The sequence below is a fragment of the Dromaius novaehollandiae genome, chromosome Z, assembly GCF_036370855.1.
Source record: "Dromaius novaehollandiae isolate bDroNov1 chromosome Z, bDroNov1.hap1, whole genome shotgun sequence".
Taxonomy (NCBI): domain Eukaryota; kingdom Metazoa; phylum Chordata; class Aves; order Casuariiformes; family Dromaiidae; genus Dromaius; species Dromaius novaehollandiae.
In genome coordinates, this window is record NC_088132.1 from 22785254 (window position 1) to 22805577 (window position 20324).

Sequence of the window (20324 nt, forward strand, 5' to 3'; positions counted from 1 at the left end):
AACTACCTTCATTGTGTGCTTCTGTAATTGTGGAATGCAACTAGGAAATAGTTTAAAAAATGAAGAAAGCATTACACTTGATACATTTCCACTATTGTGAAGTTCTAAAAAGAATAGTATTTATAGTATTAGCACAAACTTTATGTGCAGTAGTTGTTTCAGTCCTTTGGCCTTTGTATGTAAATTTGATTTCAATGGACTGCCCTAGAAAATTCATAGTGTTCAAATTCTCACTGATATTTAAACCTGTATCCAAACAAAATTCAAGATTTCAGGCTGTTCCTTCTCTCTCAGGTGACTGAAACTTCATGTTCTGATTTAACATTACCTGTATCTCCAAAAGATTGTGTTTTTTTTGTTTTTTTTTTTGTTTTTTTTTTAGTGTGATCAATTTCTTCATACAAACTTTATCATGCCTTTGAGTTTACAGCTACTACAAAATACTACATAAAGACTTTGGTATTTGGAATGTGAGCAGAAAGAAGCAGGGGGGAGGGATGAACTGAATGGGTAGTGCAATCTTACTTTATCTTTTTGCTGTCAGTTACAGTGATTTAGCTTCTTCTTAGATGTCTTCAAAGGCATTTGTAAATCTTGGGGGTTTTCTTTATTTTTTTCCTCTTTTTTTCAGTCATAAAATACAGCTGATACCACTTTATCTTTAGTATGCCATTTTGCTGATTATACATTTCAACTTTGTGACATGTATGTTAAATAGGACTTTTAGTGTGGATCATGGATGTTTCCACAGTGACTCACTTAAAACATTTCTTCATTGGTTGCTGTGGTATAAAGGTAAGATATTATACTGCATAAATGAAGATTCTTATACACAGTGGGAAGGCAAATTGATCTACTTTCTACCTTCCCTTCATCAGTAATGTAACTTATTCTCAGCACAAGATACAAAGATAGTGTGTTGAATAAAGAGCTAGGACCAGATTTCTCTCCCTTTTCTACCACAGCAATAAGTGTTTCTGCATTTTTAGAAAGATAAACCTTCCCTTTTCTTTTCCCCCTTCTGATTAGTTCATTGCAAATAGTGGAGAAGTTATGCGTATAAAGGCTTAGCCACATTGCTTGCTAAGTTTTGTACTGGGGAGCTGGGGTGGCTGTGGTAGTGTTTGTGTTACAGACTGTATAAGTTTTCCCTAGCTCAGTGTTCAAAAAATATATTAATGCTTGTCTCTTGGCAAATTTACTGGCTGCAATCCAAGTGTTGCATATACTTCCTGACACAGTCTTGTATCCACCCAGTGGAATCTTTGAGTTTTGAATTAATTTATCAGATCCAGTGTCTTCCCTGGTCATTAGGCCAGTTTATTTTAGGAATAAATATTAAAAAAGATTGCATGTTAATTTTTCTTTTTGATTTGTTTACTGCCAATAGCCAAGTGTAGTTTGTTTACAAAACAGTTGTTTGGAAGTCCTGAATTTTGTTTAGCATTTACTTTGCCAAAAAATCTTAACTCTGCAGCCTTGTTCCAGCCACATTGTTCAAAAGGTGCTGAAGTTGTTATTCAGTCTAGAGTAAAACTTTTATTTTCCATGCAGTCTGGTTCAAAAACTATTCCCTGCTATAGGGATAATAACCCATCTTTTATAAGTGCTTCAGTCATTTGTGCATGCACACTGCCACACAATAATTGCCATTGTAGTTTGTGGTCATTAAGAGCATCAAAAAGAAAATGAAAGTAAGCATTGTGGGTTAGTAGATTGCCAAGTCATGGGCTATTCATTCATCACTTGCAGAAAAACCTTTAAAATGTGACCATCTGTTCATCAGTATTTTCAGTTATTTAGATAATTTGGACCTTGACTATGTTGAAAATGGGTTGAAAAAAGTACTTTGTAGTTTAAATGTTATTATTTGTGGCTTTGGGTCAAGACTTTGGTTTAGGGTCAAGAATATTTTCGTTCTGACTCCTCAGGTCGGCTGTGAAGGAAAAGGTTATAAGAAAGACTTTATCTTAAGGAACCCTTGAAGCCATCTCTTTCTCCGGGGAAGTAGAGTAGAAGATAAAATAAAGCTATGTCACTGAATGTAGCAGTAAAGTTTCTTCAGTTGCAGGGAGGTTATTTTTTGTATATAAAAATGGCTGCTGTATCCTGTTCCTTAGGTATAAAATATGGATGTTTTTACCTTGAAGTGAGTGCCTACACATGGGTTTCCAAGAATAGCTTCTACTTACAAATGTCATGTGTAAGCATGACATTTGTATGTAAATTATCAGATTTGGCTTCTGTAACAAACCGTGTTTCCCACTTGTTGCTACTGTTTGCAGTTTTATGCAGCTTATGTTTCCTTTACTTTAAGTCAGCTTGCCAAAAGTGTATGTACATGTTCTGTTTATTTCTAGATTTATGCTGGCTGCCTGATCCAATTTTTTAGGATAATTTGCCACTGAGGTATTTTTAGGTTTAGGATGGACTGGTATCTAGAATTCTGGACTTCAGTTGTTTTATCACCTGTTCAGAGAGAGATCTCATACTTATGTCGTGACTTACTAGGAATGAAAGGTTTGTGGTAAATAAAAAGCTCTTAAAAAGCAGCCTCTTGTCTCTGCTAAGATTAAAGGTCCTGGTAAAGGGGTAGGTTTTTTGTTTTTTTTCTTCCACTACGTCTTTTGAGTAGGTCTAAACTATGCATTAGAGACTGGTTCAGATATGCCAGAGTTGTTTTTGGTTCAGCCTGCTAGGCCCACATATGTGGGAACATTGCAATGTAGTAGTAGCAGTCTGATCCTGAAAATAAGATAGCTGCAACACCGCATTTCCTTTCACAGTCTAAAAAGCAGGACCTAACCTTATAAGCCTAACATTTTACTTTAGCTATGTTGTTTATGGTTCCTAAATTTCTGCTGCATCTGCTCTGTACTCCATTATTTGGTGCGAACTTGGGTTTGGTTGTGCTGATGTCCAAAATGCATTTTAATTGCTTTCTGGAATACCTGGAAGACTTTTGAGGTAATATGTTCCTCCTTGCCAGATCTCCTGGTCCCATTTCTGAGAAACTTTAATAATGATGCCAGAAATGAATGAGATGCCTGAAAACTTGACCTAGGTTAATAGCACCTAGAAGCAGCTTGGACATGATGTTCAAAACAGATTTTTCTTTCAATGAATATTGTCTTAAATTAACTTAAAGCACTGAAATGAAAGGCTTTTTTCCTGCTCTCTGACTTTGTAAATAGATAAAACTTATTACACGTGAGCTTCATGTATGTCCTGTCATAGCAGCTTTCTAATATTAAATAGTATTCGTAGAAAACCAATGAAAATTTATAGGAAATCCAAGGTATTTGTATACTAATTCTGCAATATTCCTTCTTTAGTGCAACTTTTGCACTTTAGTGCAATTTTTTTTATTCAGGATGAGCAGACGTGTACTTCCCTGTCATCCCAAGCTCAAGAGTTTAAATACTGCTCAGAATCTTCTTATGAAGAATTCTAGAGCAAACATTACTTTACTGCAAATAGCAGGTGCGATAGTAAAACAAATGATGCTCTTAATGAATTGAATTCAGAAGAGTTCCGCTAAAATAAATGCGGTCCTAAACCATTACGATAAATATTATATTTGCTATTACTCAGAGCATTAGAGGTAACAGAAACACACTTCCCCAAAAGAATGATTATTAGAGAAGTCTCCCTTTTCTGTGTTTTGCAGGTGGCACAGAATGAAACTTTTATACCTAAGGAATAGGAGCCTTCAGCAGATGATCTTTGTAAATGAAAGCTGAGAGCTTTAAATCAGACTGATCTTCATTTTGGAATTGGACAAGCTTGTAACTATATGATATAGGGAACACAGTTATGAATTACACTATAAGTACCATAATCATCTTTGTTTCATTGTGGCTGCTCCTGTTACTTGTGCTCACAATTTTTTTCATATCTTTGTAAGAACAACACTTTATGTGGTGGTTCTAGCTAATTGAAAATACAGGTAGTTGCAGTCTAGCTGTATTGGAAGAAAAATCTTAACTGATGTTTCAGAGAGCAGTCAATTAACTCTGAAACAGTTTCTAAAAGTGTAGTATATTTTTTCATAACTGTATTTTAGTGATCATAAGAATGGAAAACTTCTCCCAAAGACAATTGCACTATAAAAATCTCCTCCCTAAGAAGGCGCTCTGACCTATATTGAACTAATAGCTGAGTCTGTATATTTTTGATGGAACATCATGGAAGCATTGTAAAAGCTGTGTTGCAGTTATGAGAAAGACTTGTCTTTTTAGAGAAGTCAAATTTAAATGGACGATTGGAGAGGAAGCACTGAACGCTTTTCCATATTTGCTGGGTTTTAGTAGTGCACAGAAATGATTTATTTTGCTAAACATTTTTTGTTAAATGTAGATTCAATTTTTGACTTAAATGCATTTAATAAATGACTGAGTAAACTCTGCTGAAGATCCTATTTCTATTTGTTTTGGTGGCTATATAGTAATTTACAGCTGTGTGTTTATATCTATAATGCTGTTGTATTAAAGAAAATAACTGTGTCTTCCTTCAGAGCTCTTACTTTAAGGTCTCTTTTGGGAGGTCCTGGTGCTTTAAATCTTTGCTAGAATAGGAAAATAAGTTCTTGAAAAGCTGAGTAATGCTTATTTGAGCTCTTAGTTCTCTTATCCTTGTGGAAAAGGAGAGGAACTGTTTTGAGGGACTTGGAACATTCTGAAAAAAATCTCTTAATGTTGTGCTGACATATGAGGCTTGTGTGCCAAGTTTCTCAGCTGCATTGTCTTGTGACTCTGACTTCTGCCTGCCACATACTACACAGAGTTTCCATAGCTAAAAGAAAAATATAAAATCATAGCTAAGAGGATAAGCTCTTCCATAATCAATTGCTACAGGTTTATTGGCTCTCAATGGTAAATGTTGGATTCTATTTGTTTGCAAGCTAACTTTCTAAATTTTAGTATTTAATTTTCTAAGTCCTTTTTTTTCTTTTATTTTTTTTCTTCCTCCTTTGTGTACTCAGGAAAGCAAAGCTTCCACTTTTAGAAACGTTCCAAGGGGGTAACTTTGCAGCATGATACCAGGAACTACAACTGTGATTAAAAACACCAGCTATTGTGAGACTTTCGATGTTGTTTGCTGTTGTTATCGTTACTGTTTTATTTCCTGCTCTGTGCACTAAGAGTAAATGTGGGTGAGGGATTTTGATGTTTGCATTGAGTGTGTGTGATACTGAGTTGCCTGAACACATTGCAGATAGTAAAAGGCTGGATCATTTTAAAAATACATTTTAGCTTTAAAAAGCCCTTTAGATAATGCCAACCACTTCGCTATTTTTAGCAGCATGTTCTGTAGTTTGGTATCATGTATGTTAAGTGTATCTAATCATTTCTGGAATATGGCATATTATGGCTCAGAGTGTGTGTGCGTTTTGGGCTTTTTTATTTATTTATTTTTAAGAGGAGCAAGGAGAATGGGTTTTTTTGTTTTTGTTCTATTTTTATTCTGTGGAAAAGACTGAAACACTTTAGGCTTTACTTGCAGTTTTATGGTTAATCCAGTGCAAGCCAGTGCTGCTGCTGAAAGGGGCATACTGCTACTACTTTTGTGCTGACACATTGAATCACTGGAGAACTGCTCTGGGTGCACAGTAAACAGGCCTTGCCAGGCTAGCACTTAGCCAGAGCAGTTCCTTGATCCAGTTCATTATGTAGCTGCACAGACTCTAGTTCTGGATAAAAGAAAAGGTGGGAATGAACAGTGTCAGAATGAGGAGGGATCATCTACTTTAATGGAAGCACTGGTTTATATGAGATTAAATCAAAGCTGTAACCCCCTGCAGACTTAGTTATCTGTAAAGGGCTTATCACTAATGCCATGCTATTCACAACAGTATTTAAACAGGGTCAACTGCTGCAAGTCCTGTAGTCAGAAGTCTTTCAGAAAGTTCACAAGGAATTACGGCTTTCAGGTCACTTTTTCTGTTCTTCCAGAAACCTAGGCACCAAACACATGAGAAAAGTGAACAAACCTTTTGTAGTTTCTGTGGATACAACGTCTGTATATTTTATGACAAAACTCAGTCATGTAAGTTGCTGTCCCAATACTTTTTCAGGGAAACCAGACACTTCTGTGTGTCTTCCCAGGATCTCTGTTTTCAGATATAAAGCTGTTAGCCAAAGGGTTTAGAGAACACGGAAATGATATTGTGAAAATCACCGTGGAAAAATGTTGCAGAATAGAAGACTTTTGAAGGGCATAGGCTCTCTTCTTTCAAGATTAAAAGGATTTGAGAAGTTGTCAGTTCAGTGTTAGAAACTGAAAAGTTGAGGTATTTGAAGTAAAGGGTTCTACAGATTTGTGTGAATATAAACATTTTGTATTTTCCTTCTCCCTGCCTTCCCCTCCCACTACAAGAAACTGCAGCATGGTGGTAGTTGCTGTAGTTGCATAATCTTACATCAGTGTTTCTTGTAAGCCTGCCGGATGTGAATAACTGATGATAATTTTCCTTCAGCTGACTACTTGGAACACTTCTGATAAAAAGTTTTAGAAGTCTTGTAAAGTGCAAAGAGGGAAAATACCTTTTTGATATGACTTCACTAAGAGCAGGATAAGAGATGGAAGAGAAGACAGATTGCAATAAATAGGATGATACCTTCTTCCCCAAACCACCCTTCTGTTAGCAAAGACTAGTGTTTCTGCAGTTACCAGATTAGGGTACTTTCAATTTCAATCCACATAGTGTTGAGAAATACTCTTGGACCATCACTCCTCTGTAGCTAGGACTCCTACAGCTATGGCAGACTTGTGTTCAGAGACAGAAACAAGACTTCTGTTCTTGTTTAGATTTGTAGATGAAGCCCAAAAGTTGTCATGGTGGAAACACGGGATCCAAAAGTAGGTGGTCCCTAGCTCCACAAAAGAGTAGAATAGTATTGAGTGCGATTGTTTGACAACTACTGTTGAAGTATTTCTCTCTCAACTTTTGAAAAACAAGAATTTCTTGAATTCTAATACTTGAGATTGCACCTGTGATATTTGGGCACAGTATGGCAGGTAATTTTGCTCTTGATATAAAATTGCATTTTCCTACTTTAAAATTAGATTAGTGAACAGGCTATTGGGAGAACAACTTTTTCCAGATCTAGAATGTGCAGCTGAACAGTGATGCATACTGCCTGATCAGCTGATGAAATGTGGTTTTGGATGTGTGATTTTTGTAAACAACTTTCAGATGTTACATTTGCCAATTATATGTCTCAAGAGTGTGCCATTAAATCTAAATTCTGAAGCAAAATGGGTGAAATATGCTGAAGGTACACTAGTAAGCATATACTGTGAATTGTTCTCTCTTCTATAAATAACAGTGTGATCCGATTACTCAAAGTGGTGGTAGTAAAACATCGATGCTTTTAGTAAGAGGTATTGCATTAATTTGTGGCCTGTGAAGAGTTTGAGTGGTTTAGTATCTTATGCTGAGCTACCTTCTGTATACCTGCTCTGGTAGGAGCTTTTTTTTCCTTATCTCACTTAAAGATGGTTTGAGAACATTCTTGTCCTAAAATGCATCTATTGTGGCAATAGAACTGGAATCAAATTCCTATAATGCAGTCTTTTTGAGCAGCAGAAATGAAATGGTTTGTTGTGGAATTGCCCTAGAATTTTCATGAAATTTCTACAAGTCTGCATGGGAATTTTTTTTATTTGTTAAAACTTCTTTAAAGGCTTTGAATTGTAATAGTTATCAAGGGAAGGAGTTTAATGTGAAAGGAAAGTATTTGATTTCTCTCTCTGTTTTCCCCAGGAGTTACTGACGTAACCATGATAGAAGACAAAGGTCCACGAGTGGCTGACTATTTTGTAGTAGCAGGGCTCACTGACACAGATACTACATCTCTCCTGGACCAAGAAATAAGCCGCCATGAAACAAAGTCAACTGGTCCAAAGGCTCCAATTACAGACATTGCTGTGATAATTAAATCAGCTGGTGAGACTGTTCCAGAGGGATACACCTGTGTTGAAGCCACCCCTACAGCTCTTCAAGCAAACTTAAACTATGGGAGTCTTAAGAGTCCAGAGCTTTTTCTTTGCTACAAGAGAGGCCGGGACAAACCACCTCTTACTGATATTGGGTGAGATTTTTGTAACTGTTCAGTTCATCCTTCAATCAGAAGTTATTACTTTTCATAGATGATAATGAAAACGTGAATCAGAATACTTTTAAAAATGTATTTTCTTTGGGTCTATATTATTTATTGTGTGTCATACTGTCTGAAATAACTTGGGGAAAAAAAGTGGCAGTCTTCTGTTGAACCTGTCTCTTCAAAAGGAATGATAATGTTTCAAATTATATGAGATATATATAGATAAAATGGGGCAAATCAAATATGAGAAACTAAGTGCAGTTTTATGAAAGGCAAGAAGGAATACCACAAAATTAGTGTAAAGAGATGGTGTAGAGGAAACCCCAAAATACAACGTTTGATCTGAATCAGAAGGCAGAAGTGGTTACTTCATGGAATTCATTTTAATGCTTAATGTGAAAGGTACCACTTAACAATAGTAGGACATTGAATCAAAACGATTAAAGCTTATCCATCTACCTAGAACTTTGTAGTCTGCCTTACTGTAAGATCAGAGTATTTGTGAGGTTGCTTACAAATTCTGACATAATTGGCTGCAAACCTTAAATTGTGTAGGCTCTTGGCAATTCTGATGGTACTTGTATTTCATAAACCACAGCTTTTTGATGTCTGAAGCTTAAGTTTCTACAGAATTCTTAATCCTGTATTTAAATACTTAAATATATTTTATTCTGTTACATCACTGATGTCTATGGCACTTGTAAATGTTTTTGAAGTTAGTTAACATTTAATCTCTTGATTACATGCAAAAACTCTTAGGGGCTATATTCTCGTAACCAGTAAATTAAAACCGTTCTCCAGAAATATTTGTAAATTCTTTTCGCTGAAGCCTAAAACAGACCATGTTTAAGTCGGGAAACTGTTTTATTTGTGTGGATACAGAACTGATTTTTAGAGTGAAAAAATCTGATTATTATTGGTGTCAGATACTTTTAAAAGAAGATTAGTGTTTCAGAATTAATGCCTACTTTGGAAGGTATATGAAGCTGCTGCTTTTTAACTTCTAAAGGTTGAAGAGATAAATTTTAAGATTCAAGGTTACAGTAGAAGGGAAACATTTTCACTCTGAAATTTGCTAATTCTCAGCTCTGAAATCTATACTAGCACCAGGGCTTACCTGAAAGTAAGTAGTCTTTCCACTGTTTTGTGATGTCAGCTTATCTGGCATATGTGCTCAGCTGCAAGCTGGTACTCCTATGTAGGGTGTTACGTGAGCAAAGTAAATTTTGGGAACTTCTATGACTCGGTAAATAATGTTTTGGAGATAGACAATTTAATAAACTTAGGTGCTTCTTAGAGTCAGATAAATGTGTTTGAGGCTTTGTTATCAATATAGTTACTATACTGAAAAATGGGAGAATTTAGACTGGTAAACTGCAGGAAAGAAAAATTTCATAATGGAACTATCTGAACTGTGTGGTTGGGTATTATGAGTACTTGAAGTTTAGTGCTTAATAAATGCAGGTGGGCAACCTGGACAGAGAAGCTCTGAATTAATTTTATGACTTTTAAGATACTGAGTTTATTTTAAGTATTCAGGGATCAATATTGAAAAGCCCTCCAAGATCTTGAGGTGGTGAATGTTGTTGTACTGTATACTGCTGGATTCTTGAGGTAATGCTCAATAACCCATGCAGCACTATTGCATTGGATTGTCTAAATTTCTGCATGCAGCACTGCTGCTGCTCTCCTTTGGAAAAGGACATTGCAGAATTCCTTGGGGGAGAATCAGAAAAAGACAATGGAGCATGGGTGAAGGGAACTGCTACTGTGGTGATAAATTAAGAAATGTACATGGTTTTCCTTATTTAATAATTAAATAAGTAATAAAGTGGGACCAAAGACATAAATATCTTCGTATTTATATCTAGGCTATATGAAGACTAGTTAATTTCATTTTTAAGTTTAAGCATGTAAAACATAATGCCAGAATGGTAATTGCATATATACTCTGCAGTTGACCTCCACTTTATCAATGATAGCTTAAAAGTAGAGTGTAGCTGGGGAAAAGCTAGTAGTGAAATTTTAGTAATGAAATCAGTTGCATAAGATCTCTGTGCTAAGGGTAGGTTCAAGTTGTATAATAAACCTGGTGTAGCTCATTGCTTGATTGTCTATATTATTTTCTAATAATTTTCAGTAATTTCCTATGTTTTTAAAATAGTCTTCTATGTGTGTGATTGACACTGCAAGATGAGAAAATTGTTATAGTGGGATCTGAACTAGTGGAATTGCAGTATACAGTTATTTTTGAATTATGTGACAAACTTCAGTAAGTTTCAGCAGGAGGAAAAATTTCTATAGGAGGATAAATCCTAAAAGTATATGTTGAAGTCTGCTGGCTTATGGAAGGGACTTTGCTAGCACATATTTATTTTCACGTCCCTCACAATTTTAGGAACTTCAGTGCTTGGATTATTTTCATAGGGAACAGTGGATCCTGCTGTGCAGCAAAGTAGGAAAATAGTAGACTGACTAAAAGCTTTCATAACATGCACCTTTTAAAAATATTGGTGAAAAGTGTGGTATTTGGCAAGTAGCATGCATTTTATGCTTGTTTTACACAGAAAAAATTAGTTCAGATGTCACACTTAACAAATCATGGCAGACTTTTCTCTCTGAGCAATGATGCATATGAACATTTTCCCCCTGCTGTTCCTGCTGTTTTGAAGCTACATGGAAAAGATGGCTAGGGCAAACTTTTGTGAATTTCAGTATGTTCAAGTGAAAGTGGAGTTGAGGCAAGAGATGTAGTATTTGTCAAGTGCCTAGTCTGAAAACAAATTTATACTATTCTCTTTTTTAAAATAGAGAACCATATGTCAAAGAATATTTTATCCTTACTGTAAAAAAATCCACAGCTAAATCAGCTCACGTGCGAGGTGGACATAGTAAATAAAGGAAAAGTATGTACTTTGAAATGCTCTAATCCATAATCTTGTGTCCAGCTTGTTAAGATATATCTAAAACTTAGTTATCTTGCAGTTTTAGCATTCAAATGATTATTGTGAAATATGTGTGTGTATATATACTTCCTTCAGGGCTATTTCAAGTTAAATTGATTAAGCAAATATTCATTAAACAAGTGGGTTTTTGGAGGGAGTGGAGATGGGGTTGTGCCCCTGCTTTACTGATCATCTTCTACCGTTATTTTCCTTGTATTCTCCATTTCTGTGTCCTCCATTCTTTCCCTCCCCACCTTCCTGTTCTACTTGTTCTTAAGTTCCAGTGTCTGTAAACTGCTGCAGTGACTTCCTGCTGCAGGTCCTCATTGGCATACAGTTGGGCCATGTGCCAAGCTTCTGGATATTGCATTTGCTGTGACATGCAATTTGCAAATTTCTAAAGGCTGTATCACCTGTATTTGTACTTGTAATTGGAGTGGGTACTTGCTCTTTTTAGTTGGAAGAATAAAGATCCTTGGATGAGAGCTCTCTAAGCTCCTTTAGCTATGTGTAGCTGTGAAATTCAGTATCTTGAGTTTACAGATCTGTAAATAACTTATTTACCAGTCGTTGTACTACATCCTTTCTGAATATTTTTCCTAACATTCCAGAAATAGGGGTGAACTGAGATTTGAGATTTGTTTTGGTTTAGATACAATGTGACTCTGAAACAAGATCTTATCTTCCACTGATTTCCCCCCCCCCCCCCCCACTTCAGTTATGAATATAGGAGAGTGATTTGTAGCACTTTCTATAGTAAGGACTGAGCTGGGGGAGGAAGGTTGCATGCATAGGAAAGAATACTAGACTTTTCTGAAGTGGAGGTTCTTTTATTGCTGAGTAATGCAAATGTTACTTAACTTTGCTTGTGCAAATAAGGAAATACTGACTTTCTTAAGTAGGATGGAATTTTTGGTTAGTGATTCTGTGCCAGGGCCCATCTCATTCAGCATACGTGTTTTCTGAAAGTATCTGCAGTAGTACTGAACTCAAAATGAACTCAAATTTTGGGGAGCAAAGAGAAACAGGAAGTTATTCTCAATAGCCAGCATCCTCCATGGTGCACTAAACCTTACTTATGTGACAACAGCAGTAGCATTTGAAACAGCTGAGGATAATAATGAGAAAACTAGTCAGTCATATGTTTAGATAAATAATAATAGTGGTGGCAGTAGACATAACATACTTGAATCCTCTCCTGCTTGAGCCCGTGTGTCTGCTCTCCCCTACTGCCTAGTGTTGTGTATTTATTTTAGCTCCTTTATTTAATATTGGCATACTGTCTTCTCTTTTTTAAATGAGATAGGAAGAGTTGTTGTAAAGAGTTATTTTGTATAAGGATTGTAAAAGGCAGAAATCTAGCTGGAAATAGGGAAGAAGTCAAACTGGAATGCAGGCCTGTGCTATGCAATGTTGCAACAATCTGCCTATTTTGAAATGGTTTCCAGAAGCTGAGTAAAAAATCTTAATGTAAAGAAAACCCTACATCTGCAAGACAGCATTTATTTTCTAAATACTGTTCTCTGATTTATTGAGGCATACCTTTAAATCCAGTAAAACAGGTGATGATGGAATTTACACATGCAGTGTGAAACATCCTTGTGAAGAGGTATTAGAGTTCTCAGTCTTGCTTGGAAAGAAAGGGCCTAACATCTGGAAGAAACTGTAGGCTACATTTTTCTTGAGATGAAACTTCATTGAAGTTGCTAGCATATGTAGTGAATGAGATGTACATAGGATCAAGGCCAAGATACAAACTTAGCAGCAGGAAACAAGTCTTATCCTGATTATTACTAATGAATCTGAAGGCAGACATTGAGAAGTTGAAACAAGTAGGAGCAAACTCTTCTCAGGAAGGACTCGTATATACAGAGTGTCAAGTTAAATATTTCATGTACCACTTCTTAATGTTTTGACCTGAATCACTAAAATCATTATTTATTTTTAATGATCTGATGGTGGGTTTTTTTGTTTGTTTTCTTAATATCATCATTATGCATGAAGTCAGGAAATGGTTTGTTTTTAGTAATACTTCTGCTGTTATATTGTAGGGGTGGCACGTTTGGAGGGTCTCTTTGCTTTTGAGGGGACGCTATTGTTGCAGTCTTGAAAACTGATCAACCCTTTACCTCTTAGAAGTATTTGCACAACTAAATTTCTTGAATCTTCAAGTGTCTTTCTGGGAATACTTACAAACCTATAAAATTGAACTGCTGGAATTAACTGATAAATTAGTAATTATAAATATTATTGTAAACTATATAAATACAGTTTTCCCTCTCAAAAGCTGTCAGCTGAAAAATATTTCTGAAATAAATTTAAATTTGTACTTAAAAAAAAAAAACAAACCTTTAGTTAAAATGCATAGCATTGAAATAACATGGAATTGAAAATTAAAGCTTCCACTGGAGACTGATCTGTTAATATTCCATTCTGATTAATATAAGGCAACAATGTGAAGAGTTTATGTAAAATCTTTATGCTGATGCCTGAATGAGGGTGGCCTGACAGTTGTTGCTGCTACTGTTGTTTTTTATAATTTTATGAAATAGATAAGAGAATAAGGAGAGCAGAATATAATTTTTTTCCATGAGAATATTTGGCTTAGAGTGTACTTTCTGTACCAATACTTGTATTATACTGTTTTGAACAAGAGTATGATTATCAGACTCTGCAAATTGAAACAATTATTGAAGGCTAGAATATTGTCTTCCAAGAACCAGCTGAATTAATTTATATGACAGCCTAATAGCTACGTCAGTATAATTCCAACTCATGCAATTTCTTTACTTTATTAACTATTCCATGATTGTATTTGACATGTGTTCAAAATACTATCACAAGTGATTCATGTTTGTTCTGTGGAATCAAAATAAACAGTAATTTGTATATTCTAGTTTGAAGATAGCTGGTAGTCTTTTTAGGAATTTTGAAAGCTTCGTGGTATATTTATTGCTCTGAAAGTTCTGAGAATCACTGGATCTGGAAAAAGACTGTTTTAGCTTATATACTTGAAATTTTCAAATACATACTTACTAGTAGGCTGTAACATATTTAGCCTAGGATGGTTTGGAACAGTTATCTGTATTTTATCTGCTTATTTTTTATTTTAAAGCAAAGTCGTGAACCGTAGGTTGGAATCTGCAGACCAGAATCCTTGAAAAAGTAAATAAATAAAGATACTACCTTTATTCTAAATTTTATCTTGCTCTGTAAAGCTGTAAACTCATCTGAAAGTGGCAAATATTCTGTATGTACTCTGGAGAATCAAGTAAATGGAATCATTGCTTATTTGGGTGTGGAAAGAAAGGTAGAGCCTGTCCTGTTGTAACATATGTGTTTTGAAATTATGCACTGGTGTATAGTTTGACTTCCATACTTCTTGTCATGGTCCCATCCTAATGATTATATGTGTGGGAAGATTGAGTGCAAAGGTATACTTCATTTAAGTTTTTTTTTTTTTTTTTTTTTTTTGGCTAAGAATAGAATGATCTAAGCAGCAATTGAGAAGAATAAACCATGGAATTTAGATGGCTAAGAAAACAGATACAGTGTGAATATATTTGCCGTACAGGGCTGTAAGATAGCTTCTGCTTCGAAAGAATACAGTCAACATAGTTATTGTTTCTATCCTTTTTGTGGGGTGGATCACTTTTTAATATTTTTTTGTCTTTGTTTTTCTTTCTTAAGAACTGTTATTTAAACTGTGAATATAGATCTTCACTGATTTATTTCTCCAAAAATTGATCCACGGAGTCTTCTGTTGTTCTCTCCCCAACATTTCCGTGTAAGCTGGAAATAATTTTAGTGATATTTTAGCGATGGAAACAGTTTATAGGATGTGTCCAGGTATAATGTGGGCATACAATGTAAAGCTTCTTTTAAATTTATAGTGCAGCATTTCTGCTAATCCAATAGCTGTATGTATATTTATGTGGCTTGAGTTTTTGTTTTCATAGTTCTTTTTCCCTGGAGATTCTTTAGCATATATAAATACCTTAAGATTTCTTTGCTTCATGGACATGAGCAAGGACAAAATTTTAGAATGGTGTGGTGACAGCATACAAAGCCAGTGGCTACTAGATGGACAATTTCTGTGATTTTTCCCAAGTAACTGTATATATATTTGAATGTGCGTAACATATGGGTGTCTTTCTCTTTTTTTTTTTTTTTTTCCCCTCCCTCCTATCTGCAGGGTTCTATATGAAGGGAAGGAACGTATCATTTCAGGCTGCGAGGTGATTCAGGCTACTCCTTATGGTCGTTGTGCCAATGTTAACAATAGTTCAGCGTCTTCTCAGCGGATCTTTATCACTTATCGAAGGGCTCCTTCAGTACGACCTCAGAATTCATTGGCAGTGACAGATATCTGTGTTATTGTTACCAGTAAAGGAGAGACCCCTCCTCATACATTCTGCAAAGTTGATAAGAATTTAAATTGCGGCATGGTGAGAATTTAAGTTTGTCTTCGGGGATTTTTGGAGAGGGGGTGGGAACAGACAAAGCAGTAGCTCTTTGATCTTGCTAGCTCTGTTATGACTGCATCCTCCTGCCATGTCATAACTCTTTCATTCCATATACCGTGTAATTTGGTTTTGTAATTCCTCTTGTTCTAATTTTTCCTTAGGTGCTGTGAAGTATTTATTCAAACTGATTACTTCCTTTATCAGTTTGCATATTCGTGTATAGTTCCTTTTTAAAAGTAGTGTGAAGGATTTTCCTTTTTTGTTTCTTAAAGTGCTGATACTCAGTATGAATCACAAACACTTTTCTTCTTTGTTACTAATACTTACATTACAAAGAAGTGAAAGAATGGTAATTGCTGCTCACAGTCTGTTCTTGTACTCTTTTTTTATCCAGTCACTTTATTTTTTAGTCTGTTTTGTTTTTAGTTTTCTGAGGCCGAAGCATGTGATTCTTCAAATGGTAGAATGTAATTAGACAAACTGTCAAAACACTATGTAACTTCTTTCACAGAAGTGCCATAAAAGCTTCTAGTGAAAATGTTTAGAATTTCATGCCCCTTGCTGAGATTCCCATTAGAATCTGGTTCTTAAATAGCCAAAAAATTATAAATGGGCAAGTTGGAAAGTGAAACAGATTATTTGCCTGTTCTTAGGTTGGAATAAGCCAAAGAATGGCATGGCGGTAGTGATTATTTTATAGAAATGAGTAATCTCAAAGGTGACCAGCCAACCAGTAATTTTATTCTTTAACATTTCGTATTTGAATGTCTGTTTTGTTTGAAAGTGGCAGTACATTCAAATGCTTATACCTGATTTCTCTTCCGCGTGTTATAATCTTTGTTCGCTCTAAGGTGGTATTTGTGTCTTACAGTGGGGTTCCAGTGTATACCTTTGTTATAAGAAGTCTGTGCCAGCTTCTAACTCTCTAGCGTATAAAGCTGGTAAGTAATTTTAGAAGCAGACTGTGTAAACATGCGAACAGAAACATTTAAATGGCTTGTTGAAATCAAATTATTAAAAAAGCTTAAGTGCTGTCTAGCAAAATTCTGTTCATAGAGCATGTCAGTGGAAGTCAACACCTGTAATGCTTTTGTTGCTTCCCCAGCTTTTTCTTGGGCAAAAAAATAAGCAAAGAACAGCATTACTTTGTATTAATTTAGTTCATATCATGACAGATTTGGTAGCTTAGAAGCTTTAGCAGAAAACTTAGCAAGCATCTGAGATGTAACAAAAGACTGTATCTCATCTCTTGTGTTGGTGATGATGGAAAAGAAGGAATAATTAGAAATTGCAGGCAACCTTAATCATATTTAGCTCTGTGTCTCTCAACTAATCCAACATCTTGCATTTAATCTGAAAGTTACGTGCATTCCTTCTTTTGTGTTCCACATCTATTTGCTTGTTGCTCCAGTAAAGTGAAGAACGTTCCAAATAATGTATGACAGGAAAATCTTTTCTTGTAAATCATACTTTTATAACATAATCTCTGGCAGTGCATTAATTTTTTTTCCCTGAAGAAGTCCAAGAAAAAACTTTCAGTAGTTATTTCTGATAAGTGTTAAACCTAAGAAATTCATTTGAAAGGAATAAACTACCAAGTAGAAGTGGAAAGCATAGAAAGCAAAGTCATTGTATCATAAAATAGCTAGATAAGTATCAATAGTAAGCTGATGCTTACTATGCTTGTGTGCATACTTTCTAGCAGGTGGAGTTAAATATACTTCTGAAAACCTAATAAACAGTTCAAGTTGCTAATACAGAGCATGTCAACTGATTAACAGAAAATGTGGTCAGCTAGTTCGTAAAATCTTGCTGCTAATGCTATAGTAGATATATTATCGCTTTCTTCCTAGAATTTATTGGTAATATAATCCCCTTAAATGGCACATTTAAGTAGCACTGTTGATTCTTAATTGGGTTAAAGTCAAAATCTTCACAACTTAGTTTTTACTATCTACTGTTATTAGGGTGGTTACCAAAAAAGAGACTCTCAGTTTAAAATTTCCAAATTATCATTTGGATAATTTAGCCTTACTGTTAAATGAGACATTTTTACTTCTGTAGATGTAATCTTCAGCTATTATGTCCACCTGAGCCATAGATTTTGGTGTAAAGCATGGAAAATACATTGTTTACGTTATTTAGGGCTGGCAGATCAAATGCATTTACTCTTCCTTCTCATGTTCCGAAGGCTTAATTTTCAGATATCCTCAGGAGAATTATGAGTCATTTCCATTGTCAGATTCTGTACCTCTTTTCTGCCTTCCTATGGGAGCTACTATTGAATGCTGGGACCCACAAACCAAATATCCACTACCAGTATTCTCAACATTTGTACTGACCTGTTCTTCTGCAGAAAAGGTATGGCTGCACACAGAGAACTCGTATTTTAATTTAAATGGCAGTTACAGAGTAAAATAGACATTTTTTTCCATATTTGAGAAATACTACAAAAGAAATTGTTAAATACATTTGTCTTACAGGAAGGCTTTAAATGTATATTTTTATAAGGGAAGTAAGCCCAAACAAGAAATAACTGGAAGAGTTTGTGGTGGTTAGTCTTACAGAAGCAGAACTGTATGCTTAGCCAAACCAAAGTCACAGGGCTTGAATTTCCCTGTTCTTTCAAGCAAGAAGTTCCTAGCAATGGAATAGGAGTTTACCTGTTAAGGAGATGTTCGGTTACCACATGTTAATAATGTTTAAGTTCTTATGGATTTCTCATGATTATCTTGAAAGACCCTTCTGTGTGGGTCTACGTAAATGGGCTGTATAGGTCGGAGTAGGGAAATAATCACCAGAAAACAGCAAGGCAAGGAGAGGAAAAGTATGTGCTGAACGGTAGCCATCTGAAAGGCTCCCAAGATCATACCGGCACCAGGGACTAGTGATTCAGTTGTGTTTGCATGAACCAGTAAACTTAGAACACCAAGGGTCGGCCTAATCTGTACCAGGCCACCAGCATGCATTGGCACCAGCAGTGTGTTGCATGACTTTGCCCACATCCAAGAAGGTGGTGGCAGCTGTATGCAGACAAAGACTACAGGATTATAGATGCACCTGATGAAACAAGGGAGCACTTGTTTGATACCAGTCTCCCAGCTGTTGCTTCAACCTAGCAACAACTGTAAGTGTGTATGTGAACTGCATGAGGGAGTAAGCAAATGTAATGTGTGAGTAGTTATTTGCTGTTAATAAAATAACAGCTTGACTCTATTAATGATAACAGCTTAAATTATAAAAGGTGTCTTAATAAGTACTGGTTGTGATCTGCCTTTTGCTCTGTCTGGATCCCCTGTTAGGGAAATTTACATACTTATCCATTTCCAAGCAAGAAGCAAAAGTATTTTGCCATGATATTAATACTGATTTAACAAGGATGAATACAGTACCTGCCAGGCTTTTTTTCTGAAAGAACGTATGTTGTGGTATACATCTCCCCCTCTTCCTCCTTTTGCTAAGCTTGCCAAAATAATTCAGTTAATTATGAAAATTTGACAAATAAGGAGGGAATGGTAGAAAAGATTGGGACCTATTTAATTTTATAAAATAAGTAAACTCAAAGCTAAAATAAATTTTCTTTTTTAGTGTGTTCATACGGAAGTATTATTGAACACAAGCATTTCCTGACATGATTTGAGTTGTAACGGTTAATGTATAGGGTCCTGTCATAACGTGTTGTTTAGTTATGTTCTTTTCCTTTTACTGTGTATCAGCATTTTGTTGAGGAAAGTGCTGTGAAAAAGAGGAAAGGAGGCACAAGAGTCCAAAAGATTTTACATTTCTTTTATAAGGGTACTTTACTTATGCGTGTTACATAAATAGAAAGTAGCTTCAGGAGCTGCCAACAAAGCATTATAGTATATGTGCAAACACCAGAGGCTTAAGTCTGCTTCAGAAATGCTAACCCAACCTTCTTTTTACTAACAGATCTACTCAGTTGTTTTTCTTCATCTTTTTAGGTTTATGGTGCTGCTATTCAGTTTTATGAGCCTTATCCCCGGGAACTGCTAACAGAAAAGCAACAATTGCAGCTGGGTCTCCTGACAGCTGTAGAGAGGAAAGTGGTTACTTCCAAGTCTATCAATTCTAACAAATGTATCTGCCTTCTTTCACACTGGCCTTTCTTTGAAGCATTTCGAAAATTTCTTATGTTCATCTACAAACTCTCTGTCTCTGGACCTCATCCTCTTCCCATTGAAAAGTATGTAAACCATTTTTCAAATTTATATGTGCAGACAGTTGTATCAGTTCAGAGTGAGGATTTATACATGTGGCACTTACATAGCTGATGCTTGCTCCATGCTTTTGCTTTTAGTATATACCTTATATTGTACTGATAAAAGTAATTTTTGCTTCCGTTTAACAGTATTGGTTCTACAGTGCCAGAAAAATGAACTGGATTTTACCAGGGCTTTTCTGTTAGTTTGTCAAGCCTGCTTACCCTTTCCTTTACCCATGTCAGACAGAAAATGGCTGAGCTACAAGATCTGTGCTAATGTTTGTAGTGCTGAATTTTAAATTATTAAATATAAGCTCAAGGACTTTGTGAATTAGAAATAGACCTAGATATTAATCATTAACCATGGAAACTAATGCAGATGGATTCACAGTATACATAAGTTTATAGAGGATACTTTTATTGTATGGTGTCCTGTAAGATGACTTAAATATGATACTGTCTTCAGAACAGCATTAGACTTTCGGAAGTGAAGTGTATAGTTTCTTTAGCTAAGCTTCATTAGAAACTCTGTAGCATGGAGTTTGACTGCCGGTATTACATGTCAGACTAAAAATTGGTGAGT

The 20324-nt window shown here is 35.5% G+C and overlaps 1 protein-coding gene across 5 annotated transcripts in view; it reads left to right on the forward strand.

The window, feature by feature from the left end:
- DENND4C (DENN domain containing 4C) overlaps positions 1 to 20324 on the forward strand; it is a 75358-nt gene that overhangs the window by 14447 nt on the left and 40587 nt on the right. For all 5 annotated transcript variants that reach the window (XM_064502343.1, XM_064502342.1, XM_064502346.1 and 2 more), the window contains 5 exons: positions 7769 to 8096; positions 15249 to 15501; positions 16391 to 16460; positions 17711 to 17880; positions 19482 to 19723. In XM_064502343.1, the coding sequence (XP_064358413.1) occupies positions 7786 to 8096; positions 15249 to 15501; positions 16391 to 16460; positions 17711 to 17880; positions 19482 to 19723 (1046 nt within the window). In that variant the 5' untranslated portion in view covers positions 7769 to 7785. The remainder of the gene's footprint in view (positions 1 to 7768; positions 8097 to 15248; positions 15502 to 16390; positions 16461 to 17710; positions 17881 to 19481; positions 19724 to 20324) is intronic.